A 13,121-nucleotide genomic window follows, 5' to 3' on the forward strand; every position below is an offset into this window, starting at 1 on the left:
AAATACTAATCTCTAAATTCTATTCTCTAAATCCTAAACCAAAAACCCTAAATCCTAAATTTAATTTATATTTGTGTAGATTTTGTTTATTGATGTTTTGTTAATTTTTTTGTTGTTTCTACATCTTACATTCCAATGTATCTCTTGAATGTACATTATAGCATATATCTTTGTGTTCAATAATGCAAAACTTATGTTTCTATTAGAGTAGAGCAATTAAAAAGCATTTAATATATTCATTGGAATTTCTTTAATATATGATAAATAAAACAAAAATTATAGGTTTTCATATTGGTAAACCTATTTGTAAATCTATCTTTTGAGTCAACGACTATATGTTTTCTTGGTCTGAGGTTGGTAAATTGTATATTTTTTTGGTACAAAATTTAAAATACCTTTTTACTGGAGGAGTAACAAAAAGAGTTTCACAGAAGAGGAATAACAAACGGAGTGCAAATTTGTGGTGCAGGTTATTATACTTCTTGTAGGGGGGGTTGAAAGTAGGTTGTAAGGCCACCCAGAACTCCAAGTTTCTTTAGAGGCGCCGTCCTAAGATGGGATCCTGAATTTGCTGGTGCGGTCCAAGGGCAGCGATGGAGGCTAGGAGCAACTGGATCAGTTATTGCACAAAATGAAGCCCTCACAGCAGCCGTAGTCGTCTAAGGAACTTACCGCACAGGACGTGGCCCCTACGATGACTGCCACAGCCATGAAAGCACCATCTGCCGCCTCTCCAACAAGACCTTAAATTCTGTGTCTATATCTTGCATTCATGCTCCGCATGTTAGCACACACTCTGCCCTTACATTTGACCATCTGTATTATATTTTTTCTTTTTAACAACTTCCTTACGCTGCATGCAACTCCTCCGTTTATGATTTTTTCACTTGTGCATGCCCAATATGATTTCCTGGAGAATTGCCGGTTTCATTCTTTTGGGTTGGGGTCTTTCACTTTTGCATATTCGTAGGATTACAATTTCATCTGCTGTAGGAGTTGTGTTTGGGTCAACTGTAAAGATTGATTGCTCTCCGAGTGCAATCGACACTTCTGCCAAAACAATATCACGAGTTTGATCGTCAATAAAGTGATATCTATCTCTAATTATGGAAATCGTAGCCTGCATTAGGAATATCCAAGTTTACGCTAACTTATTAGTTTAAAATTGAGAAAACCCCTTGATAGGGTCTGCGAGGTGAGACACACATTGCATTCAATCCATGTCAGAGTTCTGTAGCAGCGTCTGTCTCAATTTTGGATATTCCTGGACAACCTCTACTTTCTTCTCCTGCGAAAGTTTGTAACTTACGGCCATTATGCCACTGCGTTGAAATGACCGAGTCTTTCCGTTGGCAGCAGTATCGTTTTCCCATTTTATTCCAAGTATATTCGGCGATGAGCGGTAGGGTTGAGAATTGTAGAAAGCACTCAGTAAATGGAACACCTAATGGATTTCGTGAGGTTTTATTTTTGATTATCGAAGCTACTGGTCACCATCGGGGGCCCAAGGTGTTAACTCATAACTAATTTCAATGTTTAATTTGGTACGCAGCTCCTGGTGATGTGGGGAGGGAAGATTTCAGTGTGCTTTGGTATTTATCCAACTTGGAAAGGTTTTCACTTATGTCTAGGTATATCCTGTTGCATGAGCAGCCTCCGTTTCTTCAAGATTTTTTTGGTTCGTTAGGGTAGATCGTTAGATGTCACCATTTTATGAGGCTTTCACTCCCGTTCTCATCACTTCTTGGATTGTTCCTTTCGGAAAACCAAAGTGCCCTGCTTCAAGCTTAGATTATTTTCATTCATATTCACTTAACAGTTTTAGAGTCTGCTGTATAGTGAGGATTGGGTAAGTCCTTGAACCATAGCTGTGGCCAACATACTTCCAGACCCCACTAGGCCCGTTGCCTAAAATGTCGAGTTGACAATATATCTTTCAATTACCACTCTAAGAATCCCTTTGGTGGCCACAGGTTTCCCTTGCCTTGTGCTTTTCTTTCCCTGCCATTTAGCGACTGTGGCTATTTCCTCAGCGCGACTGAAACTTATGTATTCGTCGTTGCTAATGGTCGTGAGCACAGAAAAGCGTAAGTATTCAATAGGGTTTTCTGCACCACTCTCGTTGCTGTACATGTGGAACTTAGGGCGGGTATTTCTTTGCAAGTATTAGTCGCTATTGAAGGAGTGGGTTTTCTTAGGTTTTGTTTGGTTTTTATCTTTCCTGCTACAGAAGTCGAAGATTAACTATCTTTCATATGGAATGAGAGGTTGTATTAGATATATATTCTTCTAAGTATCTTTTCTTTTGTTTTGCCACACACGGTAGCTCACGTGTTAGGTTTTGATGGGAGCCTGGGGAGGGTCCCTGCTATTAGTTTCTGTCCTAGTGAAATCAGAGAACTTGTTTCCATATTTACTGTTTAACAATTCATTGTTTCTTGCTTGGTTTTCTTCCATCATTTAAAGTGATTCTGCGACAGACTTGGTACGATGCAAAGTGCTTGCTTTCGTCTTTTCTTGTGGTAATGAAGCAATAGAATACTACATAAGCTTAGTCTACAATCTCCCCGAGTTCCTGTGGGGGGCTTCCTTGTACCTGCATGTTCGGCCACCCTTGATGTAGAGAACGCAGAGGGTTTACATCTGGGGCTCTACCGTTGTAGTTTCCTTAGCGGGTTCAGTTGGCAACCGTTCCCAAGATTCCCTCTCTCCTGACCTTTGTCAGTTGGTTTACTTCCCGTGCTACACCCCTCATCGATGCAACTGGTTCATTTCGCAGTTTGCGTCATGGATAATCGACGTGCTATTTCCCAGCATAGAGTGGACTCCAGAATAAAATTCGAGAGATCTCCTGGCTTTAGTGGCCATGGGTTGAGAGGCTACATCGGCAGCGACTCTTTTTCATAATTGTGTGCCTCTTTTTCACACTCTGGTAGTCTGTCTTTCCTACAATTGGTTGTCGGCCCACTTCATACTGTTTGGCTCTCGAGAGCAGGATAGCCTCGGGGGGACTGACTAGACATTTAGTGAACCTTCCCCTCAGCATTAATGGTTTGCGGGTGCAAGGAAAATATCTTCAGAATAGCTTATTATCAACACCTGGTTTAAGTAGAAACTTCTGAAATCGTATTTGCAGACCGATGGACTGTGAGAAGTTATCCAGGGATGCGTGCATGAATGCCGTCCAGAATAGTGACGTCTTGCGGCGGACTGTGGCTCAGGTCAGTTGCACCATCCCTGAGGAATGCTTTTAGCAAAAATCATCTTGCACAACATCTTGTGTTGATTCAAACATTAATGTGGTTACCCAGTTGTAAGCACACTGCCCTTCGTCCACAACCTTCCATATAAATCCTAGTCTTTGCTACTTGAAGAAGTGATGGACAGCAAAATAACGGTGCACATGAGCTGGACCGTTCTCCGCTAGCCCACCTGAGGTTCTGTCAAATTTATCGACCATGTAGTCCTCAACTTCAAGTTTATTCAAAGCTCAATTGTAATTAGAACCGAGCATCAGTAATCTTCATTGACAGAAACGAATCACTTTTGAGAAGTTGCTGGATTTAGTCCAGGAACGTTTACAGATCACAGTAGCTTACACTTAAGGACGAAGAATGTCTTATGTCCGAGATTTAAGACGGCTCTTTGCTCTTCGGTCCCTTCATTTCATGCGAGGTTTTAATTTTGATTTATTTTATTTTCTTCCCTTTTTGTTTCTTCTTGATTTCATGTTTTTCGAATGTGTGATCATGGATTAGTTTTGTTCCCGATAGCAATTTCAGAACTCTTGCATTACGTCCAGTTGTGTTCGGTTTGTTTCCGGCTGAATTCAATTTTTCTTGACCTTATTTCTAGCATTGAACAAGATCTAATGGTGGCTAGTGGTTGCTGGCAGGATATAGTTGAAGAAGGGAGCTGGGGTGATGTGCGTTTGTGGAATGCCTCCGATCAGCAAGATCCCGAAGCGAAAGTTGGCCACGACCCGGATTGGCAAGGGTGGAAAGGTCAACACGAAGCTTTTAACGACATGCTGAAACCTCAAGTAACCAACTCCCGTATGGAAGGCATTGGTGATGGCATTCCTGTCTTTCTGTCGCCACAATTGACCGTAGAAGATTTAACCTGTGATGGAAAATCAGGGGATAGCAACGATGCCGCATTTTTCAGCGTCTCGGAATTGGATGTGATTACCAAGGATGGTGTAGTGCCTTACTCTTTGTTGGTCGGGACGGAGAGTAAAAATGAATGCAATGGCGGAGTTAGCGATGAGCGAAATTCGGTTCGAAAATCTGGGGACACTACTGAATTTGCTGAATTGTATCCTTCAGGTTACTCTTCTGACAATGCAGAGGACCTCAGAACCCAGCAGCTATACGTCCAGTTAAGTCGAGAGCCTCGTAGTTGTATTGCTGGCGTTTCCGCTGTGCCTATTTCAAACCAATCCAACAATTTGGAGGATGGTGTCGCATGCGATGTCTCGACCTCCTCCCCTCCTGTTTGTGAAGCTCAAGAAGGTCAATGTGGTACAGGGGAGGCAATAGCTGTTTCGAAAGTGTGTGAGAGTGGTGTATCCTTCGTAGTGGCGCTGCCACCAACCGAGGCTACAATTGAGATCACTGAGCGTCAACGTGCAGTTCAGTCCTTTGAGATTGTAGAGGAGGGTTCACGCTTTTCAAATGTGAATATTGAAGATAATGGTAATGTAGCGAGCTGGCTTCAAGCTCCTCAGGCTCGTGGGAAGGCTCTTGTGAGACGGGGTAGGCCACGTCCATGGTCTGCCGAAAGTCGAGAGGCGACACGCAAGAGGGTTAAGATCGATGAGCAGTACGGTGATCCATCACCATGTATGGAGTTGACGGTATGTGACCAGACTTGCCTTATTAAAGCTACTTTGTTTAATGACTAATTTTCTTACGTTTTTTCATGTTGGCCAAATACAACCGTGCTCGTCATTTTCTTTTGAATACAAAGAAGTTAACTTCACAGATTCTGAACACTTCATCATCTTCACAGAACGCTTCATTACAAGATGGAATCGCAAAATCAGAAAGTGCCGATCAGGCGCATGACTCTACGATTCTAGAACCGTCCTCACTGGCCGGCATGAGTGCAGAGCCTTCTGTTTTCGATCTCCATGCTGATAACGAACAGACTCCTATTTCAGTGACGATGGTCGGGAGCGACGTGGTTGACAGAATAGAGATCCCAGTAAAAGCAGAAGAGAGATTCCCGAGGGTGACTCGATGTGGTGGCATTACTCTGCACGGAAATCAGTGTACCCATAATGTGAAGGATGGCTCTGGATTTTGTGTGAAACATACGAAACATATTGATATCGAATACAGTCAGAAAACATATCTGGATGGTTCAAGTACCTCAAATAGAGGAGTTATGTATACTTCACATAAACCTGCAGATATGATTGTTTTTCGTTGCCGTGGAAAAACCCTTCAGGGTACACAATGCACTCATAATGTGAAAGACGGGGCAGCATACTGCTTGAAGCACGGGGATCAGGATTGGGGACCTCCTCCCAAACGTACTGAGTTACCTGGACTTGCAATTCCACAGGACAGACCTGTTCAAACTCTTGTACTTCCTGCTCAAGTACCGAATCCAACAATTGATCCAGTTCCTATTCAGATGCCGCGTCTGCTCGCCGCACCTGCATGTAAGTGCTCCAAGTGCCTTATTTGCTTACATGATGGTCCGTATCCTGTATTTTCACTTTTCAGCAGCCTTTGTAGATGATATTTTTTTGGCAGTCCAACCATGATGGAGATGAAGTAAATATGTAAAGGGCCTGCATCTGTACCTGCCATGTATTTGTTATGATTTGGCTTGAAGACCTTACTGTTGGTTATGCTTGGAATACTTAGCTCCGAAGGATAATGACGATGGTGCAGCCGTTCCTCGATGTATCGGTCGAACTCGCCGAACCGAGGAACAGTGTTCATTTAGGCCTAAGTCTGGTTCATTGTTCTGTGAGCGACACGCTCGCCAGTTTCGAGAGAAGGGAAAGGGAGATCACGAATTGAAGTTTGATGCGCTGTGTACGAGTTCACCAAGCGCGAGTCTCTCTGCGAGTGCTTCGTTAAAGAGGAGGCGATGTCAGGAGGGCCTGTACTTGGGAGACATGAGTAGCACAGGGGAGAGAAAAAGTTTGTCTAAAGCAAAGGATATGTTCATTGACATTCTAAATGCTGGACTACTACGCGGGAAAGGTAATGTGCTGCATTCTACCAAAAGAAGATAGCATTTTTTCAGAGCAATGTGACATAGGCTAAGCTGGTTGAGGCCTCTCTATTGAGGAATGCTTGTTTGGTAGTGCGAAGTATCGTGTGAACATGTTGTGATCTCATAATTAATAACCTATCCTAAGCCTTGTGCACTTAAGGGAGTGCTCTCTGGGCATTGTCCCTCTCTGCAGTTTAGTCTGTACTTTGTTTTTGAAGTAATGATAACCATGCGCTTGTTTATGGATGTTTTCCTAATTATCTGAAATTTATGTCAAGCTGTAGCTAACTAGCTGGATGATGTATCGGTTTCAGCTGTAAGCACAGATGGGAAGGACCTTATCGGATGGATCTGTGAAGAGGCAACTAAGGATGCAGTATCTGGAGAAACGCTTCTTGGCCTTCTCTCCGAGGAGAAGGAGAGACTACGTAAGGTTCTTATAGAGGAGCGTAAATGTTTAGCAACGATGAAGCCTCGTCATTTCTGGCAAACAAAATACTCTCCACATCTTGCAAGAACGTATCTAAAGATGATGGACAATGGGAACGTTTGCGCTAAGGATGATGAGTATAAGTTCCAGACAATTGCATCAGGTCGTTCACCAAGCGACGCAAGTGAAACTTTTGAATCTTGTCCATCCTCTGTTCAGGTGCTTTGTTTGCCCACTCTCTCATTTCCTTGATCTGCAAATAATTTTGAGTTTCATTGTCTAAATTCAATATATTTTTCGATCAGTGAACGGCAAGTTCAGTGGCTGGAACATGCGTAGTGATAAAGTTGGGATGCTGAACTTGTTAGCGGTTTGTTGTTCTCACCAGATGTTGAGACAAGGAAGTAATACCGCCAGGGGCACGCTCGCATGTGCTCTTTGCACCGAAAAGTTTGCAGAGATGCCCTCTCTAGGGAAGCATTGGAAGGAAGATCATAAGGAAGAGGCTAATATGTTTCAGAAAGGGGCAGCATGTTGTGAATGTAGACAGAACTACTACGATAGAAGGGAATTGCTTATGCACTGGAAGTCTACCCATCCTACACTACCAATTGGTGACCTTGGTATGACTGTGTGCGTGATATGTGACGAGAAGTTTAAGAATTTTGACCTGCTATGGTTGCATGTTGAGGATCAACACTTCCTTGAATTTAGTAGCGCGAAATTTGTGGATCACGTAAAGGAGGGCATGTCAAGAGCAGGAAATGCGTTGAAGTGCACAGTGTGTTGGGAAGAGTTTGATATAGAGTTGGAGGTTTGTAATCATAAAGGGATTGTTCACAATGGCCTTTCGTCTTCAGATGTATGTGGTGTTAGTGACTCGCCTATTGCAGACACTAGCAGTGTCAGATCCACTGTCAATGGCAGTGAAGCGAGCCCCGGCAGATTCAAGTGCAAGTTCTGTGGACAGAGATTTAAACTTTTACCAGACTTGGGAAGACATCATCAAGCTGAGCATCGAAAATCTACTAGTAAGGTTTCCCCAAATATGGAAGGTTTGCAAATTGTGGAAGCAAAGCTGCCACCACTTGTTAGGAGAACTCCACTACCTAATCCAGCAACAACCAGCTCACCTCCTGGCAAGATGCTACCTTTATCAGAGCTGTGTACACCTCGACCCAGTTTTGAAATCGCCAAGCAAGTTGAGCAGCAGAGTTCAGTATCTGGGGCAGTGGGGTGGTCATGCCACTTGCCTGTTGTAGCTCCCCAGTCCCAACGTTTTAATTTCAGGCACTTAAAGACAATCGCAAGAGAGAAAAGAAAGCTAGATGAGAAGATTGTCGGTGGCCCATCTGTACCAGCACCGATTTTACCATCGGTTGTACCATCTGTTTCAGTGGTGTCCAAGAAACGGCGGCGGCGACGAAAGAGAATGGAAGTCCTGCAGGATATGAAGTTGGTTCCTTCGAAGAGAAAGCAAGGAGGGTTTGCCAAGCATATCGTTCAGCGTATGAGGGCAGTACAGCAGAGTCAGCATGAGCGACATGGGTCCAATGAACCATTAGTAGATGCCAAGACCGTCTCTAAAATTCCATCTCAGCGAGTTTTAAATGTAACTGGATGGCCCACGAGTGCTGAGATGCTTAATGCTGCTCGTGTTGCATGCTGCAAAGACTTCATGTACAGAGAATTAGCAAAGAAGCATACCAATTTACATCAAAGTCTTCACCTTCAAGTTATAGCTCTATGTTCAGCAATGGGAGTTGACATTCAGTGGCAGGCAGATGCCTTTATTTGTCCCAATCAATGTTCACCCTTCCATGCTGCGGGTGCAGCTGCTCCACTTTTGGATGTTGACATGGCTGGATTTTCTGAAGCCCCTTTCAAAGCCCAAGCTGGTAAGTTGTTTTTGCTCAGAATTGGTACAAACAAATCCCGAGAGAGAGAGAGAGAGAGAGAGAGAGAGAGACCGCGCGAGAGAGAACTCAGCTAAAATATGTTTCATGCTGACGGAGATCTTTTTGACGACATAGGGCCAACACTTCTGAAGACTATCGATATGAAAGATTTTATGAAAGGAAAGCATATGGTGATCCATGAGGATTTGAGTAATGGCCAAGAACCAGTACCAATTCCATGTGTGATTGATGAAGATCTTTTAAGGCCCTGTACATGTGCCAATTGTTGTGAAAATGGCATAAACGCTGCTCTGGAGGTTGCCGAGCCGTGGAAAACATTCAGCTACATCAATAAAAGGCTGCTGGACCCGTCACTAGGTCTCGATACTGAGGTGATCTTTCTCTCTTGTAAGCATAGTAGTTTGCAGTTTGTGCAGAAGATTAGTGCTTGATTGGTCACATGTCTTTCTCAATGAAAGGTCCCTTCCCTTTGTCAGGGCAAGTGAGGTTGAACATAGTCTCCCAATAGGTCCCTGCTCTAGTCATTTCTCAAGTTTATATGCTCGGAATGCGTTCCCCTAGAACCCTGCTTATTCTGGAGATAAACTACATAGCCAGGTATCCAGGTTTGTCTGGTCATAACATGTTGGTCAAGTTGTTCTCATGCCCTAATTGGCCACCTCGATGGTGTCGAACTGACTGCTTTTCATCAGACTTGATCTTTCGCAGAACATTAGACCTGCATATAATCCTTCTATTTTTTTAGATTGGCACCTCATGTTCCGAAACGTATCTATTAGCAAGAATTTTTCAGCGCGTCCAATTGTTAAATAATAAAATCTCAAAAGCGTCTGAAAATGAGCTACTGAGCGTGTCAGGTATAGTACACGAAATTACATCACAGGTGGCTCGTGGAGTTACTTCAGTACATAATATAGATCAAGCTAAGAGTTTTTATAAAAATGACTTTTCTACTCGTGTGATGGCAGAAAAGCAAGCTAACTCTGGATCTCTGTACCTATCGGAATGATGAGCTGTTATTTTTGAACTGAAGTACACTCTTTCGCAAGAGACATGCAGTGGTTCTAAGAGGTTCTCTTATTAAATGAAATAGTAATAAGTTACGTGGAGTCTTATAATGCAGACACTGAATAAATTCAGCGGAAGCAGGTGTAGCATAAAATAACATGCTAGTCTAATATGAAAAAGCACGAATCGAACTATGTATCTGGAGAGTAAGTAGTAGAGTTTATAAGTGGTTGGAAAAATCCTTCACCATCATGGAACTGCAGCATATGTATTTGAATACTCATTTGTATTGATTTTCGTTTTTGGTTTAATTTTCGTGTTAGCAGAGTTCGAAACTTGGATGCGCATGTGGAGAAGGTAGGTGTGATTCTGGCCACTGTGATCACGTCTTGATGTTTGACAATGACAACGGGGAGGCCTGCGACAAGTCGGGAGTAGCTATAAAAGGTCGATTCCCTTATGATGCTCAAGGCCGAATCATTCTTGAGGTAAGCTACCATAAGGATGCTTCCGTGATTTTGGAATGTTCCACCGTGAATTTTATTACATATGGTCCTTGCACATGAATCATCTTTGAATGGCAATATGAATCATATGAGTTTTGCAGGAGGGTTACATGGTATATGAATGCAATTCTAGCTGTCTTTGTCGGGAAGACTGTCAGAACCGTGTCTTACAAAAAGGAGTTCGAGTGAAGCTTGAAGTGTTCAAGTCGCGTCACAAGGTACACTCTGCCATTTTAAATCCCTCTTTAAGAAAGGCAGGGTTAATCTGACTCCACAGTGGGAGATGATGGATCTAATAATTTTGAATCTAATCAGTTAATTAAGTTACCATGGCAGTTCACAATATATTGATGTATGCTTGTGTTATAACCTACTTAAAAACTGTTCTACAGGGTTGGGCTGTTCGGAGTGCACAGCCGATTCCTTCTGGGACCTTCGTGTGTGAGTATATAGGCGAAGTAGTCAATGATCGGGAGGCTAACCAGAGAGGCGTAAGGTTGGACTTCATACTTCATTGGATTTATGTATGATCTGTCTGTTTCCTGCACCTGAAATGATCAAGTCTATCGAATAGCTGTTTCGTAGTTATTCTCGGCTGCATACTTGATATTTCAATAGTTCCTCTCTCATTTTCTAGTTGTGGTATATTAATGGAGTAGAGCGTCAATGAAAAATTCATGAGGCAGGTACAGTGGACTTGGATTTGAGATCCAGTGCAGTTCCTCGTGCAAACTTATGTCGGTGTTGTGAATTTTCATATCTCAATTTGTGTTGTAGGTTTTCCTGCCCATTTTCAGAGGCTTTACACTTTTCTTTTACGCTCAAGATTTTCTTAAATTGTTCATATTCAGGTATGACCAAGATGGTTGCAGTTACCTTTATGATATCGATGCACACCTGGACATGTCGATCTCTCGAGCTGGTGCAAAACCGTTTGTGATTGATGCTACTAAGCATGGAAATGTCGCTCGCTTCATCAACCATAGGTTGTTCATGCTGGCTCATTGATTTGATCATTCTTGTCCATTCTGATCTACAGCGATGTTTTAGAAACATTGTTCATCTTGAAACTTGTTGAAAACAATATGAAATGATTCTTCATTGGACTATCTCAGCTGGAGACATTATGTTTGACATCTGTACCCTGATGTACAGCTGTGCTCCTAATCTGATCAATTATGAGGTGCTGGTGGAAAGCATGGACTGTCAGCTGGCCCACATCGGTTTCTTTGCCAATCGAGATGTAAGCACCATCCATGTATATTCAAACTATTGCTACTTTTTAATTACGATTTCATCCAGTGCTTCTTGAACTATTTCTTTTCTTTTCGTTCTCTTATTTTCTCTTGTTAATCTTAAGAGGATCTCTTTGTGTTTGTGCATGAGCAGATTAGTGCAGGGGAAGAACTTGCATACGATTATAGATACAAGCTACTCCCAGGAAAAGGTTGTGCATGTCACTGTGGTGTATCGACTTGCCGCGGGCGTTTGTACTAGATGTATTCTAATTTATGTAGAACCCAGACTGTAGGAATCACAGATATTTTGTTGTGAACAAGACCATAATAAACCCTAACCCTAAACCCAAAACCTGGTCTTGTGTACTTCAGCGGAATATGCAATTTTGTGTCAATAATAGATGATCAGGTGTTGGGTTTCATGAAATAACTGTTCATGTACAACCATCAACACAAATATAAAATTTGTGCCATCAAATATTTGTCGGTAAGGCTAGTAAAATTGCATTCCTAGACTAAGATCCTCATGCATTTAACCTTGTACTACTGCTAGAGTTTCCGTACCTAGGAATTATGCTTGATGGAAATACCAACAACGTTGTCTGCATTTTTGTAATTTTGTTTTTAGTGGAATCATGAATCTATGCCTGAATATTTTGTATGGGATTCAGCATATGTGAGTATACTGCTTGTGTGCCAGTAAGAAAACAAATCAATTATGCATTGTGAAACTAATATTTAAGTTAAACTAGTGGTTATTCTTTGGTAGGTTACTTATGATACACACTATGGTCATGGCAAAGCAATGACATCTTCTTTTAAGCGGCACTTATTATTAGTCAAAACTATGGATGTTATATTTGGAAAAAAATGAGAATAGATTTGTAATTATTGTAGATATTTATGAATTTTTTAATATTTTTAAAATAGAATTTTATGTATTTGCAATTTCAATTAAAGAAAGAACTTTTGTTATATATATAGAAGCAGGCAACAATGAACATTTATTATAGACAATTATTTAATGTTAATATTAATAAGTTGCCTATTTGAAAGAAGTACAATGAAACCAACTTCACAAGTGCATTGTAAAGATTGTGCCACCACAAGTACAAAAGAGCCAAAGATTACTATGCTAGAGAAATCTAGTGAAATAAGATCAAAATTTCAAGGATTTTTATAACATAGTAAGCTCTTCTTACAATTACATCTTTCTTAATACCTTCATGGTATCACTTAAGTAAGATTTACGTATACACTTTTATTTGGAAGTGCTCTTCTATGCTTTATACTTTTGATGGAAAAAGATACATCTTTTTTATAATTTAAATTCAAATTTAGGGGCATTTATGGTTATTTTTGAAAAAAATAATTAAAAAAGAATAGTGAGAATAAAAACTCTAGTCTCTATAATAAATGTCACTTTCAATTGCTATCTAAACTTCAAAATTCCAATAAATTATTTAAAAACTCTAGTCTCTACAATAAATGTCACATTCAATTGCTAACTAAACTATGAAATTCCAAATAATTTATTTGTGACTTGGATTGGAGTAATAAAACTCTTATCAATTATTTTCAATATAATTTGAAAAATAATGTCAAATATCTATTGTTGATAATGTCAAAAATAAATTTATTAAAATAGTTCATTATTCAAATAATTACATGTAACAATCAATTTTTTAAAAGATGCAAAGAACAAAGATTTGATAAGAAAGGGACAAATAATAGCAATTTGCTTTGAGTCTCCAAAAATCTCTTCATTAAAACTAGAACATAT

General features: G+C 40.9%; 1 protein-coding gene across 1 annotated transcript; it reads left to right on the forward strand.

Moving 5' to 3' along the window:
• The first annotated feature begins 714 nt into the window (after positions 1–714).
• Positions 715–11,816, forward strand: LOC112285843 (uncharacterized). Its single transcript, XM_090252261.1, has 16 exons — positions 715–783; positions 1,553–1,631; positions 1,974–2,087; positions 3,137–3,221; positions 3,896–4,858; positions 5,014–5,671; positions 5,880–6,224; positions 6,552–6,886; positions 7,056–8,565; positions 8,701–8,957; positions 9,921–10,082; positions 10,202–10,318; positions 10,493–10,596; positions 10,952–11,086; positions 11,256–11,343; positions 11,490–11,816. The coding sequence occupies exons 2-16, from the start codon at positions 1,624–1,626 to the stop codon at positions 11,595–11,597; spliced, it is 4,989 nt and encodes a 1,662-aa protein (XP_090108387.1). The 5' UTR covers positions 715–783; positions 1,553–1,623; the 3' UTR covers positions 11,598–11,816.
• Positions 11,817–13,121: the final 1,305 nt, after the last annotated feature.

This window comes from Physcomitrium patens, chromosome 8, assembly GCF_059467195.1.
Source record: "Physcomitrium patens ecotype Gransden chromosome 8, ASM5946719v1, whole genome shotgun sequence".
Classification (NCBI taxonomy): domain Eukaryota; kingdom Viridiplantae; phylum Streptophyta; class Bryopsida; order Funariales; family Funariaceae; genus Physcomitrium; species Physcomitrium patens.